The sequence below is a fragment of the Dromiciops gliroides genome, chromosome 2 (assembly GCF_019393635.1).
Source record: "Dromiciops gliroides isolate mDroGli1 chromosome 2, mDroGli1.pri, whole genome shotgun sequence".
Classification (NCBI taxonomy): domain Eukaryota; kingdom Metazoa; phylum Chordata; class Mammalia; order Microbiotheria; family Microbiotheriidae; genus Dromiciops; species Dromiciops gliroides.
The window spans coordinates 98,802,859-98,819,691 of NC_057862.1; the positions used below are offsets into that span (position 1 = coordinate 98,802,859).

Here is a 16,833-nt window from a genome sequence, read left to right on the forward strand (position 1 = left end):
TATAGATTACGCTTGAATGTATGGTGTACCTTTTTTTTTTTTTTTTTGGAGAACTGATAAACATTTTATTAGCACACCAGTGATACAAGTTCAAAGAATAACACAATCCCTACTAACAAAGAGTTTACATTTTAATGGGGGAGTATTTACATATACAAACATATATAGCATAATTGCAAAATGAATAAGTACAAATATGTACAAAGTTTTTCATATATACATATGTGGAGTAGTTTGAGAGAAGGTGCACAGATATCACTATCTGGGAGGAATCAAGAAAAGCTCAAGCAGAAGATGGTGCATCTTAAAGAAAGAGCAGTTGAAAATCCATTCAAGACCTCCTCATCTCTCACCTATGTTATTGCAGCCACCTCCTAACTGGTCTCCCTGCCCGAGGTTTCTTCCCATTCCAGTCCATCCCACGTTGCCAAAATCATTTTCCTTAAGCACAGATCTGATCTTGTGACTTTCTTCACCAATTTTAGTTGCTTCCTGTTTCCTCTGGATAAAATGTAAACTTACTGTTCAGTTTTTAAAGTCCTTCACAACCTATACTTATTTTTCCACTCATTGGATATTACTCCTCACACTCTCTGTGATCTTGCCAAATTGGCTTTCCCTCTGTTCTCACTCATAATACTTGATTTTCTGACACCAGTCTCATTCCTAGAATACAGCATCTCCTTATTACCTCCCATTTAGTCTTTCTCTACCTTTTAAGAAGTGGCTCAGATACCATTTTCTGAAAGAGGCCTTTCTTCATCTCTTTACCCCCCCCCCAAATGCTAGTAATTTCCCTCCCAAATTACCTTGTATTTATTGTGTGTATTAACTTTATGTTTGTGCTGGGGAGAAAGTGTATGTGTGTATGTATCTATGTATATATGTACTTGTTGACATCTCCATTAGAATGTAAACTCATTGTAAGTAGGTATTCTTTCATTCTTTGTATTTGTAACCCCTCACCCTCTACCTCCCAGCACAATGCCTGGCACATATGTACTTAATAAGTATTTGTGGATTAACCAAGGGGAACTCTGAAGCAGAGGTAAGGAAGGAATAGAGAATGGCCAGTGAGAAGGTACAGAGGTGGGAGATGGTGTGCTGTCTTTGAGGAGTAGAGAGAGCCAGTTTTTCTGGATTGCAAAATGTAGAAGGGAAAATAGTATATAATGAGAAAGGTTGGGGCCTGCTAATATTTTACAATTTGAAAGTAGGTTCATAAGATTTCAAACTATAAGAAAAAAAATATCTAGTTGAGTTCTCATTTTTTTTTTTTAGTGAGGCAATTGGGGTTAAGTGACTTGCCCAGGGTCACGCAGCTAGTGAGTGTCAAGTGTCTGAGGCCGGATTTGAACTCAGGTACTCCTGATTCCAGGGCCGGTGCTCTATCCACTGCGCCACCTAGCTGCCCGAGTTCTCATTTTAAAGTTGAGGAAACTGGGGCAGCTAGGTGGCGCAGTGGATAGAGCACCGGCCCTGGAGTCAGGAGTACCTGAGTTCAAATCCGGCCTCAGACATTTGACACTCACTAGCTGCGTGACCCTGGGCAAGTCACTTAACCCCAATTGCCTCACCAAAAAAAACCAAAAAACAGACCGAGGTCAAGTGACATGTCGAAGGTCACATGCATAGTAAGTAGTAGAGCCTCTAATTTAAACCCAGCTTTTCTGACTAAATCCATTGATTGTTACAATATACCAATACATTGTTGGCTATTGGTTCTGAAAAATTTTACTGGATTTGACATGCAAATATAGCTACTCTTTAACTTGATCCTAATTTTTTTTTCTCTCTCCAACAAAAAAATTTTTTTTAGAGTGTCCTGATGGTCTTCTCTGTACTTCTACTATTCCTTCTCATTACACACGCTATGCCCATTTCCTCCTAGCTCAAAGTAGAGCAGGGAATGGTCTTTTTAGCTCTCCAACTTCTGTGTCAAGCAGCAAGCTCCTTGATTCCAGTGATACTAAATCAGGCTTCCTCTGTAGCCTTGAGGAAAGATGGACTCGGTGTCAGAAACAAGCAGGGAATGCAAAAAATGTTTCAAATGATCCCTTGTTGATAACACTGAATCCAAGAAAATTTCAATCTCCAAATGAAACCAATAAAAAGATTTCATTTTCCACAAACATCTCAAAACCCCAACAGACTATGCAGATCACAGAATTTGTTGATAATGACAAACTTGAGAGCTCTGGTTTGCCTCTTGCTGATGGAGAATTAGACAGACAGAACAGCTCAGAACATTCGAACCTTCCACTGCCAGAAGCTGATCTCAGTGACTGTGAAATCTCCTATTCTCCTCTCCAAAGTGATGAAGAAACTTATGATATAGAGGAGCAGCTAGAAGATTCGCAAAAGGAACTGTTTATGGCTGGAAACTCTGAAAATTACAGCACAGACGACGAGGATGACAGCTGTATCTTGTTTAGAAGACTTTGTGGAACCTTACAGGAGGAGTATAAACCTGACTGCAGGAAAATGAACATAAACCAGAATGAATGTGATGAAGAATTGAATGTTGCCTGCAGTTTAAGTGATTTGTCTAAACCTGTTTCCCAAAATGAGAGGATCAAGTCTTGTGAGCCAGCATGTGCCACTAATCATTTCAAATGCTTTCCAACTTCTTTAGCTGGGGAGCTGAATTCTACTAATTATCAAGTCAAGAAAGAGGCCCCTGATGAGCCAAAATTGTTCTCATCCCAATCAAGTAGAGGGAGTGTATCTACTGAAGAATCAGCTGATTGCAATTGGGCTTCTCAACAATTACTTAACGGTGAAATGTCAAAGTCCTTGGAAAGCAAGGAAGAAAAGACTTTTTCTCCTCAGTCAACTCAAAGTGAAATTATAGAAGTATCAAACAGATCCTTTTATGGTAAAAGGAATAGTTATATGATAAATTTCCACAGGGAAGCATTGGATAATAAGCCAGGTACTAAGGCTTCAGTTTTAGACATGGAAGTTTTACCTAATAAAACTCTTCCCCATATGTCTACAGAGATATTGCTGCCAGGTACTCCCAACACAAGACCATCTTCTACTAAAGTATTAAAACAAATGGATATAGGTGTGTTTTTTGGGTTACCACCAAAAGCAAAGGAAGAGAAAACACCAGAGAAAAGTCCTTTGAAAAGAACAAAAAATGCAAGTCCTAATGAAAAGCGGTCAGGACAGAGCAAAAGGAAAAGGGAAGGCTCTCTGGGTGATTTGGAACTTGAAATACACAACTTAAATAGAACTAAAACCTCTGTGGAATCATCCTGCGAAGGGTCACAAAGAAGAAAAAGGTTTAGAAAGGCAGCTATAATAGAAAAAAAGAGACAATTGAAAGAAACTGATGAGCTCATCAATAAGAGAGAAGTAGTGACAAATAAAGTAGCTAGAGGTGGATCACAGAGGTGGAGAACAAGGTTGCAAGATTCATTTTGTACCGGAGGAGGAATGCGGGAAAAGAAATGCCCCTTCTATAAGAAAATACCAGGTAAACTAAAATTATAATACATACTTAAAGTAAATCATACACACGTGTGCCCTTCTTTCGCTTCATTGGGTTGTTTGCCTCTTTTTTCAAAATGTATGTGTGCTTATGAATACATCATTCATGAGAACCTTGTGAAAATTTAAAGTTGGCTCTTTTTCCATTTATTTTGCAACATATTATACATAATATTGCCTAGCTTCATAAATCAGACTATAGCTAAGTTTTTCTGGTTTTTCATATTAAAGGGAAGACAGTATAGGTGATTTAGTAGGAAAATGTCATGAGAATTATATAATTGAAGTAAATAATTTCATGATCCAAATGGAATATAAAGCAAATTATAATTGGCATCAACTGCCCATCCCCATAAAAAAATGTGTCTAAGGGAGGCAGCATGATGCAATGGAAAGAGCACTGGCAAAGTAGAGGACCTTAATTCCTATACTGGCTCTGCTTATTACTACCTTTGTGACCTTAGGTAAGTCACAGACTCTCCAGGCTTCAGTTTTCTTATCCTAAGGTGACAACATTGTACTATATAACCTCTAAGGTCCTTTCTAGCTCTGGCTCTTTGTCACTATGCTATTCTGTGTTTATATTTTAGCCTTGAGTGTGTGTGTGTGTGTGTAAACACAGACACATAAATGTACATACCGTTTTGTGTACCTCATAAAGCCATTTAATTTTAGGACAAAATTAACATGATTGATTTTCATTGTAGATTCAGCCAAGACTTTTCATATTGCACATTAATACTGAAGCACTAGGCAGATTTTGTGAGATTGTTTCTTTGCATGCTTTTATAACATCAGTGCTCATTAGATACAAGAACTTATACTTTTTTTGTCAATTATTCTAGAAGTAAAAGATTACCATAAATACAAGTATTAATATAAGTATTAGTATATCTAAAAATTGACTAATATCATAACGCTTTGCCTTATTTGATGTAGTTATTTATAAAGAAAGCTTTACAACAGACCTTTCAGTCTACTTAGTATCATTATTTTGCCCAAGAGTGTCACCATTCCTTGTATTTCTACAGTCAGCAGGGCTTTTGGCAAAGGAGAACAAATGTTTAGAAATGGCCTGGAGAACTGAGAGTAATAAATGATACTGCATTAGCTTCTAATTGAATATATTGGATCCTATATGACCTTTCTTCTACTTGCAATTTTTTTTTTTAATTTTAGGAACTAGCTTTACAGTTGATGCCTTTCAATATGGAGAAATAGAGGGTTGCACAGCCTATTTTCTCACACATTTTCATTCCGACCATTACGCTGGCTTGTCAAAAAAATGTACATTTCCAGTTTATTGTAGTAAGGTAAGAGGATGAAAAGCTTTGTGGCATAAGATTAGCATGAAAGCATTTGTGAAACATCTATAACTGTATAAGCAACTTGATTGAAGAGAATAATAATTGGGCTTTTATCCATTCTAGAAAAGAAATAACTAAAAGCTTCCTATTAACCTCTAAACTCTTTTTAAAAGTTACTAATTGCAGGACAGTGTTAGTATCATGACTGGTGCTGAGCTGTGACCCTCTTAATTACCTTTCCAGTACTTGTGGACATTAATATATTCTCTAAAGAATTTGGATCCAAATTTGAGGAAGAAAGGACATATTAATCACGTTTAAACTTTTAATGTAGCTATAACAAATACTTCCTATTTTTCAGATAACAAGCAATTTGGTAAAGAGTAAGCTTTGTGTGCAAGAACAATACCTCCATCCCCTGCCAATGGACACTGTGTGTATAATAAATGGTATCAAAGTTGTTTTGCTTGATGCTAATCAGTAAGTATGAAAGTTACTTCAAAAGAGGGTTATTTTTCAAATAAGAAAAGAATAATTGGCTAGTTTTGAGCATCTACCAATTCGGAAAGTTCAACTCGTTTTTAAATAAGTATTCAAATAACTAACAACTACTTAAACAACTATTTTTTAAAAACTACCACATTACTTTATGAGGAATATATGTTCTTCCTCTAAATACAGTGTTAGATGAACTTATCATAGAATCAGGAATTGTTGAAGTGAAGGGAATCACTTTTCTTTGTGTGAAGGGAATCTCTGGGAATTATCCTAACTATCATTTTACCTCTAGGCCAACTTGTATCTGAACTGGTGGTTTTTTTGTTTGTTTGTTTTGGGGGGGCAGGGCAATGAGAGTTAAGTGCCCAGGGTCACACATCTAATAAGTGTCAAGTGTCTGAGGCCGAATTTGAACTCAGGTCCTCCTGAATCCAGCGCCAGTGCTTTATCTACTGTGCTACTTAGCTGCCCCCTGAACGGTTTTTAACAGAGAAGAGTTCATTATTTTTCTTAAATATTTAATTGCCAGATAAAAGTAGACTTGCCTGTTGTTGATGCTATTCTTTATATCTTTTTAGATAATAACTTTCATAACTGAAGTTATAAGTTATCATCCTCCCTTTCAACATATATACTGTTTTTTCATTAGTGCCAATTAAGTTTATGTTACCAGGTAAGCATGTTCTCAGTTCCCCTGAGATTTCCTTCATGTAAATTTCAGGCTATTGGTAATCTTAAACCTTAGGAAGCTTGTTTTCCTGGAATTGAAATTGAATTTGGGAATTAAAGTTTAGTGGAATTGTGGGGGCAATATTTACTTGGTTATTATTGCCAGCTGTCTCTGTTTTTCCTTTTTTAGTTTTTCCTTTTAATTTATTTTCATTCCAGCTATGAAATATAAAGTATTAACCATATATTATTGCCAATATGATATAGAACTGGTCCCATTTTATCACTCTTGTATGCTTTCAAACACTACATAAATGTGAGGGTATTATTATCATCACCACCACCACCATCATTATTATTTTTAGTGGTTGCAAATTTAAGAACACTCGTGATAAGGAGAATTTAAAAGAGACACTGAAGGTTAAAGTCAGATGAGAATGATTTTACTTATATGTTACCTCATTACTTGTTGATTTGTGTTCTTGTCCATTTAATTATCACTAGGTCTTAATTGTTGAATCAGTTTGAATAAGTTGCCCAGAAGAGCAAACCTCCATGGTCCTATCAAGGTCGTTACTGAGATAAAAAAAAGTCTATGTGTGCATGCACACACACGCACACACACACAAGAAAATATGGTTTTGAACTAGTTTATTTAGGAACTAAGGATGGGCCCCCGGCATGACTTTTTTGCTGGGAGCTGACCAGAGAGAAATATTCCCTAAGGAATTATCCAAGGGTACTCTAAGAAGGGCTGAAACTTGTCTACCCTAAAAAATATTTGATTAATGCCTTGTCATTAAATAATATTAAAAGATATTGGCTTAGGGGCAGCTAGGTGGCACAGTGGATAGAGCACCAGCCCTGGATTCAGGAGGACCTGAGTTCAAATCCAGCCTCAAACCCTTGACACTTACTAGGTGTGTGACCCTGGGCAAGTCACTTAACCCCAATTACCTCACCAAAAAAAAAAAAAAAAGATATTGGCTTAGGGAAACTAAGACCTGTCATGGTACCTCTCATGGTTCTCCCCCTTCTTACTGTTCCTTCTCAAATGAAATAATATTTGTTTTTTTAAAAAGCACTACTTTATGCCAGGCACCAGTCAGCACAGTGCTTGGCATGGATAGATGCTCTATAAATGTTTCTTCCCTTCCTTTTCCTCCTTCCTTCTCAATCTCCTTTACTATATCTTCATCCAGGTTTTGCCTGTTGTAGGTATCTCCCAAGGCTCAGTCCTGTCTCCTGTCCCCTCTTCCCTTCACCTTTTATACTATTTAGTTTGGTGATTTCATCAGTTCTCATGGATTCAAGTTGTCACCTCTTTGCACATGTTTTTCATATCTATTTTCCCAGCCCCCAACCTCTCTTGACCTCTGGTGTCCTATCCCCAATCACCTATTAGATATCTTAAATGTCCAAAATTGGAATCATTGTCTTTCCTCCAAAACCCTGCCCTTATCTTAACTTTCTTATAACTGTCAAGGGTACCCACCAACTAGGCTGAAACCTAGGTGTCATTCCTCATTCTCTTTCACCCCTCCCCCATCTACATTACTTGCCAAGTCTTGTTTATTTGTTACATTTCTCATACATACCTCCTTCGCTGACAATGCCAACACACTGCTAAAGGCCCTCAGTGCCTCAAGACTAGACTATTGCAATAGCCTGCTACAGTTTGGTCTCCCTGTCTCAAGTCTCTTCCCACTCCACACCAACTTCTACTTAGCTGTTAAATTGATATTCCTCAGGGCAGCTAGGTGGCGCAGTGGATAGAGCACCGGCCCTGGAGTCAGGAGTACCTGAGTTCAAATCCAGCCTCAGACACTTGACACTTACTAGCCGTGTGACCCTGGGCAAGTCACTTAACCCCAATCGCCTCACCAAAAAAAAAGAAAAAAAAGATATTCCTCAAGTATAGTTCTGACCATGTCCTCCCTTCTGCCCTCCCCCACTCCAAGAGTGATTCCCAGTTAACCTGCAGGGTCAAATAAATAATCCTCTGACTTTTAATTCCCTTCATAATGTGAATGTATCTTTCCAACCTTCTTACAGTTTTTTCCACTCTATAATTCAATGACACTGGCTTCCTCGCTGTCCTTCAAACAAGACGCTTCATTTCCTAGTTCAGTGCATTTTCATTGGTTGTTCTCCATTTTATCTATCTATCTTCATCCATTTATTCATTTATTTGTTTGTTTATTCATTTACTTATTTATTTGTCCACCACTTTTTTGAGGCTTCTCTTTTTCTCTGCCTCCTTGTTTCCTTCAAGTCTGAGCTAAAATCCCACCTTCTGCAAGAAATCTTTCCTAGTGCTCATTAACCTTAGTGCCTTTCTTCTGAGATTATCTCCAATTTCTTCTATTTTTTTGTTCATACATAAATTATTGCATGTTGTGGCCCCAGTTATCCTGGGAGTTCCTTGAGGGCACTGTCCGTTGCCCTTCTTTGTGTCCCTGACCCTTAACACACTGTCTGGCATGTGATACACTGTTAATGCTTCTTGACCTGACAATTTGTACCATTTTATATACTTTTTCCATTTGATCCTCTTAGTAACCCTGAAAGGCAAGTACATGTTTGTAATGCACATAAGATTTACAGTTTTCAGACAAGGAAAATAGTCTTCCATGTGGTGAAATGTTTTGCCTGAAGTTATACATGTAGATCTTCTAACTCTGGTTCTAACAACATAGATTTAGAACTGGGAGGGACCTTAGAAACCATCTGGTCCAATGCCTTCATTTTAAAGATGAAGAAATTTAGGTCTAGAGATGCTATGTACCTTATTCAGGGTCATGTAGATGGAAGTAGCAGAACTGGGATTAGAATGCAAGTTCTGTGACCCTCAATCAAGGATTCTTTTCACTCTCCTGCTGCCTCCACCACAATCATTTTTTGTTAGGACATTAAGAAGAGCCAAGTTTTGGTCCAAAATAGTGACTTTCCTTCCTTGTGATTTACTTTACTCAGAAGCCTCTTGCTTCCCACAATTTTGAATATTTCCAAATCTCCTAATAATCTTCAAACACTACACTTTTTACTTAAAGAGTTGAATTTTTTTACTATGTAGTTCAATTTTGCATTATGATTGATTAATAAAATGTTAATTCATTGTCACCAAAGGGGGCATTTTGCAAGAATGTACCTTTATAATGTTTTGGCATTTAGTTGTCCAGGTGCTGTTATGATCCTTTTTTATCTTCCAAATGGAACTGTTACATTGCATACTGGAGATTTCAGAGCAGATCCTTCCATGGAACGCTATTCTCTTCTCGCCAACCAGAAAGTCCACACACTTTACTTAGACACAACGTAAGAGGGTTTTATTTGTGTATTACTCTTTTTTTCAGTGACTGTATAACCCAGTGGGGTTCTGCTTACTTTGCTCCTTCATGGAAAAGTGCTCCATTGGTTGTTAAATGTCATTTTTTTGGTGACATTTATATTTGGAAACTATGTAATTTGTCAAACTATTGAAATTCAGATGTTATTTGAGTACTTGATAAAGTTGAATTCTCAGGTATATCACTAATTTGAATGCATCGTAAATGATTTATTGTTTGTTGTTGTTCAGATGTTTTCAGTTTTATCTAACTCTTTGTGACCCCATTTGGGGTTTTCTTAGCAAAAATACTGGAATAGTTTGCCACTTCCTTTTCCGTTTCTACAGATGAGGAAACTGAGGCAAACTGGGTTAAGTCACCTGCCAAGGGTCACACAGTTAATGTCTAAGGCCAGATTTGAACCCAGGAAGATGAGTCTTCCTGACTCCAGGCCTAGGACTCTATCCACGCACCTCCTAGCTGCCCTTATAGTCCACAGGTGATGTTTACATAGTATTATATATCTGGACAGATGGGGTGTTGTCTAGCTTTTATGATGCCTTGAATAGAATCTAGCCTAGTCTAATAAGTATTTATCTTGATATGCTACGAGTGCTAACTGGTGGGAATACATAGGGCATTTATTAAACACTTTCTATGTGGCAGGAACTGTTACTGAGCAATATGAGCAAGCAAGAGAGTTCTTGCCCTCAAGGAGCTTATATTCTAAAGTTGGAAGATAAAACATATAGGGGTATTGGAAATTGGGTGAAGGGGACATGCAGCATACTGGTGAGGAGATAGCATGAAGTGATAAGGTAAGGCTGAGGCCTCTAGAAAAATAAGGAACCCAAGAGTAGGATCTAAATTCACAGAGAGGGAGAAGAGAAGGATGGCCTGAGAGCAGAAGCAAATGCAAACAGTCCAAACCCTTAAGGAACTTATACTTAGGAGGTCAAGAACCAGTTTCACACTTAGACCTTTCTCATTTAGTAGACCTACCAGAACTTGTGTTATACTGGCATAAATTTTGGTAAGCTCCATGACATAATGAGGCACTGCAGTAATTATGTAATTAATTTACTGTTCAAATTAAGTTCTTTGATTCTTGGACTATACACAAAAAAACCCCCAGATTGAGTGTTTTAGTCCAAATGTAGTTTTTTAAAATAACATTTTCTTTTATGACTAAAATTTTAAAAAATTGAAACCTAGATAGCATGATAAAAACAAGTTACTAGATAAAAATATTCCTCAGAGAGTCTGAATAGTCAGTAGTATATTGGCATGAAATTTATGAAGAAAACAATATCAAAAGTTTAGAATATGTCAAGAAATCACCGGTACTTTTTTCATGGTGATTTGTAAATGTCTGAATTTAACTCAATTACTATAGCTTAGAACTAATGGAATAGCAGCAGATAATTAAGAAAGCTGCAGTGATATTAGTATAATCTACAACTGCTTATATGTAATTTTGTCAGTATTCATTTGTTGAAACAGCATACTGCTTAATGCATGATATTTATTTATGTATACATATCCCATTTCTATATTTCAGATATTGCAGCCCAGAATATACTTTTCCTTCTCAGCAAGAAGTTATCCAGTTTGCTATCAACATTGCCTTTGAGACTGTAACCCTATCCCCACGTACTCTTGTTGTCTGCGGTACTTATTCTATTGGAAAAGAAAAATTATTCCTAGGTATGTGGTAGCATGTATCTATATCTGTTTACCTCAATATATATTGGTCTGATTCTTCTTGTGTAGTACTTTTCTCTGTTAAATTCCCCCAAAGAATTGGATTTTTACTTTTTGAGCTAAAGATAAAATTTATATAAAATTTATTTCAACTTTAAAATATTTAGCATAGTTGATGTATTTTAAGATGCATGTTTTTCATATTCTTGATATTTAGAAGCTGCTTTGAGAACTCTCATACTCCATTAGCGTTTAATTTCCTGACATTATTAATCTAAGTTGAAATGTCTTCATATTTCTTAAAGATGATTGTGATTTAATTATTTTCCTTCCTGCCAGACCAATAGAAACTAAGTATTTTACTTAATGATGCTATAACTTTTTTGCTTCCTCAGTCGTTTTTGGAGTTAGTAAAGTCTTTTGATAATTAATTTTTGTGCTCCTTTAGTATCTTATGAAGTGTATCCCTTTGTCTGTTAGTCCTAAAATAGCCATAGGAAAACTGGAAAATAGTATGACAGAAACTAGGTATAAACCAACATCTCACACTGTATACTAAAATAAGGTCAAAATGCGTACATGATTTACACATAAAGGTGATACCATAAGCAAAGTAAGAGAATATGGAATAGTTTATCTGTCAGATTTATGGACAGGGAAAGAATTTAGGATAAGATATAGAGAGCATTACAAAATATAAAATAGATAATTTTGATTATATAAAATTAAAAAGCTTTTGCACAAACAAAACCATTGTAACCAAAATTATCAGGAAAGCAGAAAACTGGGAAAGAATTTTTGCAACAAGTATCACTGATAAAGGCCTCGTTTCTCAAATATATAGAGAGCTGAGTAAAATTTATAAAAATACAAAAGTCATTCCCCAGTTGATAAATGGTCCAAAGATATGAACAGGCAGTTTTCAGACAAAGAAATTAAAACTATCTATGGTTATAGGAAAAAATGCTCTAAATCACTATTGATCAGAGAAATCTAATTAAACAACTCTGAGGTACCACCTCACACCTATCAGAGTGGCAAATACAACAAAAAAGGAATATATTGGATATTGAAAGGGGGATGTGAGAAAACTGGAAAACTAATCCACTGTTGGTGGAGTTGTGGAAAGATGCAACCATTCTGGAGAACGATTTGGAATTATGTCCAAAGGGCTATAAAACTGCATAACTTTTGATCCAACAATACCACTGCTAGGTTTATCTCCCAGAGACATCCCCAAAAAGAGACAAATACCTCTTTATACAAAAATATTTATAGCAGCTCTTTTTGTGGGGAATGGCTAAAAACAAGCTGTGGTATATGATGGTGATGGAATATTATTGTGCTATAAGAAATGACAAGTAGGATGACTTCAGTAAGACCCGGAAAGACTTGTATAAACTGATGTATAGTGAAGTGAGCAGAACTGGGAGAATGTTATGCACAGTGACAGCAGTATTGTTTGATGAAGAACTGTGAATGACTTAACTATTCTCAGCAATACAGTGATCGAAGACAATCCCAAAGGACTAATGATGAAGCATACTGTCCATCTCCAAAGAAAAAACTGATATTGATTTAACACAGACAGACTGAAGCATGCTATTTTTCACTTTATTTCATTTTTTCCTTTTATTTGTTTTCTTATATAAAATGACTAATATGGTAATGTTTTACATAATTGCACATGTATAACCTGTATCTGATTGCTTACCACCTCAGGGAGCGGAGAGGGAAGGAAGGAGGGATAGATAGAATTTGGAACTCAAAACTTTAAGTAAAAATGTTTATTAAAAAAAAAAAGTAAAACAGGCTGCCTCAGAGGTGTTCTTCCCTCATTAAAGTTTTGAGTTTCAAATTCTATCTATCCCTCCTTCCTTCCCTCCCCCCTCCCTGAGGTGGTAAGTAGATTTTATTCATTGACTTGTAAGATCATAAAGCAAGTGAAATTCATATATATTTTAAAGGTATGGATTGAACTAGTGGTTTCTGAGGTTTCTTGTAACTCTTTAGAGTCAGTGTTATCTGCATTTCTTATCATTCTCCACCACTTGAACAAAGTCATCTTTGCCTTTCCAACAATTTATTTAATATAATTTACCTAATAATATTCTTTTGTTTTTTTCAGAGGTGGTATTACAAAAATTCTGTATTAGTGAATTTTTTTTAAATCTAGTTTTAACTTCAGGTTAATTATTTTAATCATATTTTAATTTCATTTCTTTTCCTGTAGCAATTGCTGATGTTTTAGGTTCCAAAGTGAGCATGTCCCAGGAAAAATTCAAAACACTACAGTGCTTAGAGCTTCAAGAAGTTAATTCTCTCATTACTACAGACTGGAGCAGTGCATTAGTACACCTTCTTCCCATGATGCAAGTTAATTTTAAGGTAATTCTTCAAATATATACTTGTTTTGTATTACTGTATCTTGAGAGCTTTCTACTTGCCAGGTTTTGTTCATTGACTTGTAAGATCATAAAGCAAGTGAAATTCATATATATTTTAAAGACCCATCAAAACAGGATAAAACAGAAATTGACTTTCAAGTTATTCTGGGCCAAAGTAATAGGTCTTCCAAAGTAGACTTGTTTAAGGAATTTTAAGAAGTGGTTTAATAGGCTGGTTATAGTAAATACCTTCTTGATGCTTATTATAGTGATATATGCTACCTTGTTTACAGTACTGTCATTTTACTATAGAAAGGGAGTAAATATTTTGGGCCTCTCTGTGGAGGAGGAAAACCATTCCTTTTGGCCTAGTTACTCAACGCTCCATGAATGTGGATGATGACACTTTTATAGCTGATTTTCATTAGTCTGTGGTACCTAAAAATTTCAATGCACATACAAATCTCAGTCTTTACCAATAATGTTACTTTCTAAACATATTTTTTTTTAAATCATGGGCTCATTATTCAAAGTTGCCTATGAAAAGATAGAATACTTCATATACTTAATCTAATTGTAGGAATGGCTTTTTGGTTTTGAGAAGTACAGTGTCTGTTCTGTGGGTCATATTTTGAAATCCTCTTTTCTTATAGGTCCCTTTCCAATTTGGCTTCCATGATAGGCTAATAAAGATGTTAGCTGGGGCAACTAGGTGGCACAGTAGATAGAGCACTGGCCCTGAAGTTGGGAGGACGTCAGTTCCAATTTGACCTCAGACACTTAATAGCTACATGACCCTGGGCAAGTCACTTAACCCTGATTTCCTCAAACATCTGGGGCCATTTCCAGTTGTCCTGATATATATCTTGCCATTGGACCCAGATGGCTCTGGAGGAGAGAGTGAGGTTGGTGACCTTGCACAGCCCTCCCTCACTTAAATCCAATTCATTGTAAGTCATGGCATCACACTGATAACATGGTCCTCTTTGGAACAAAGGACAAACAACAACAACAACAACAACAAAGACACAGGAATATTAACTTCAAGCTCCCTTCCCATCTTATTTTTTAAATATCTTATTGAAAACCTCTTTTTAAAATATTACTGTTATTTTCCACTGATATCCTCCACACAGTAAAGCTTTTCCTTATAACAAAGAAGTAGGGGCGGCTAGGTGGCGCAGTAGATAAGCACCGGCCCTGGATTCAGGAGTACCTGAGTTCAAATCCAGCCTCAGACGCTTGACACTTACTAACTCTGTGACCCTGGGCAAGTCACTTAACCCCCATTGCCCTGCAAAAAAACAAAAAACAAAGTAGTTAAGCAGAGCATACTGACACATTGACCATGCTTGACAGTACATGCCTTATTCTGCATTTGTAGTCTTCTGCTTCTCTACTAAGAAAAAGTTCGTACATGTCCTTATTAAATCTCTGGGATTAAGGTTGGTCACTGTATTAACTTGAGATCTGATATTTTTTAAGTATTGCTTTACTTTGTTATTGCGGTTATTGTATATATTGCTTTCTTGGTTTTGTTTGCTTCACTATTTCAGTTCATAAAAACCTTTATAAGTATCTTTGGATAGTTCACATTCATCATTTTTTAAAGCATAATATTTCTTTCTTTCTTTTTTTTTTTTCCGGGGCAATGAGGGTTAAATGACTTGCCCAGGGTCACACAGATAGTAAGTGTCAAGTGTCTGAGGTCGGATTCGAACTCAGGTCCTCCTGAATCCAGGGCCAGTGCTTTATCCATTGTGCCACCTAGCTGCCCCCAACATAATAATATTTCATTGCATTAATTTATCATAATTTATTCAGTCATTCCTCAGTCTATAGGGATTTATTTTTGTGTTCCACATTTTCCTTCCACAAAGGTTACTTCTTTAAATATTTTTCATATATGTGTGAGTCAGATAAGAGCATAATCATGAAATTCCACCTCTTCCTCCCTGTATCTTTGAATAATGTCTTCCGTGATATACTAATTAGGAGAAATAATAATTTGTTCTCTTCTTTGCTCTTAATTCCTTAGAGCAGAGGTGTTGACCAGAAAACTCCCAAGTATGGGAGAACCAGATTAAAATGTAATTTGGAGGGGCAGCTAGGTTGCGCAGTAGATAGAGCACTGGCCCTGGAGTCAGGAGTACCTGAGTTCAAATCCGGCCTCAGACACTTAACACTTACTAGCTGTGTGACCCTGGGCAAGTCACTTAACCCCAATTACCTCACTTAAAAAAAACAATTTTTTTAATGTAATTTGGAAATATTTAACAAAAAAAAAATACAATACAGATAAGGTTAATTTGTGATTGTCTGAGTTAATGTGCATCACACAAGGATCTGTTTCTATTTGAGTTTGACACTATTACCTTAGAATATATCCTTTTTCTTTAATTTATTTCAAAATACCCAGTCCCTACATCTCTCTTTATTCTCTCATTGATTCTTAAATATTTAGGGATTTTAAAGAAGCATAGGTTTCTATAGTGATAGAAAAACTACTATAGAACTCCCACTAGACTTGATTGTTATGTTAATTCTTTGGATTTATTCACTCTTATTTATCTTCCTCTTTGTTTTTCTGCTGTATTTATCTTTGGAAGACTCTGCTTAGCCCTTTTTTCAGTGAGAATGCTTAGAAGTGGAAGTCATTCATTGTCATCTAAAATTTTTTTCCTGTAGGGTTATGTTCTGCTTTACAGGATGAGTTTTTCTTGTATGTAGATTGTTTTTTCTGTATCTCCTTGTATATCATATTCTGATTCTTTATTTCCTGTCTCCTATAAAAGATGTAGTCCTCTGTGATTCTCACTAGAGTTATCTTGTAAGTAATATGTTTCTTTCTGGCCTTGGTCATTTAGCATCTATTAAGCACTTACCAGAAATTATGCTAAGCATTGAGTTTACAAAGAAAGGCAAAAACAGTCCCTGTCTTCAAAAAGCTCACATTCTTTTTTTTTAATCATAAAAGTATTCTATTATTTTCCAGTTACATGTAAAAATAGTTTTCAACATTTGTTTTCATAAGATTTTTAGTTCCAAATTTTTCTCCCTCCCTTCCTTCCCTCCCCTTTCCCCAAGAGAAAGCAATCTGAGATAGGTTATATATATACAATCACATTAAACATGTTTCTGCATTAGTCATTTTGTTAAAGAAGAATCAGAACAAAAAGGAAAAACCTCAAAAAACAAAAAAACAAAAACAAAAGTAGAAATAGTATGGTTCAGTATGCATTCAGAATCCATAGTTCTTTTTTCTGGATGAGGAGAACATTTTCCATCATGAGTCCTTTGGAATTGTCTTGTATCATTGCACTGTTGAGAAGAGCCAAGTCTATCAGTTGATCATCCCACAATGTTGTTACTTTGTATACTGTTCCCCTGGTTCTGCTCACTTCACTCAGCATCAGACCACTTAAGTCTTACCAAGTTTTT

At 36.0% G+C, this 16,833-nt stretch overlaps 1 protein-coding gene across 3 annotated transcripts in view; it reads left to right on the top strand.

Moving 5' to 3' along the window:
• Nucleotides 1–16,833, top strand: part of DCLRE1A (DNA cross-link repair 1A) — a 33,632-nt gene that overhangs the window by 4,768 nt on the left and 12,031 nt on the right. For 2 of the 3 annotated variants that reach the window (XM_043985448.1, XM_043985449.1), the window contains exons 3-8: nt 1,820–3,484; nt 4,678–4,811; nt 5,167–5,285; nt 9,147–9,290; nt 10,863–11,008; nt 13,239–13,393. In XM_043985448.1, coding sequence (XP_043841383.1) covers nt 1,820–3,484; nt 4,678–4,811; nt 5,167–5,285; nt 9,147–9,290; nt 10,863–11,008; nt 13,239–13,393 — 2,363 coding nt within the window. Of the gene's footprint in view, nt 1–1,819; nt 3,485–4,677; nt 4,812–5,166; nt 5,286–9,146; nt 9,291–9,648; nt 9,708–10,862; nt 11,009–13,238; nt 13,394–16,833 lie in introns of those variants that run through there. The other variant, XM_043985450.1, reaches the window with a different exon arrangement.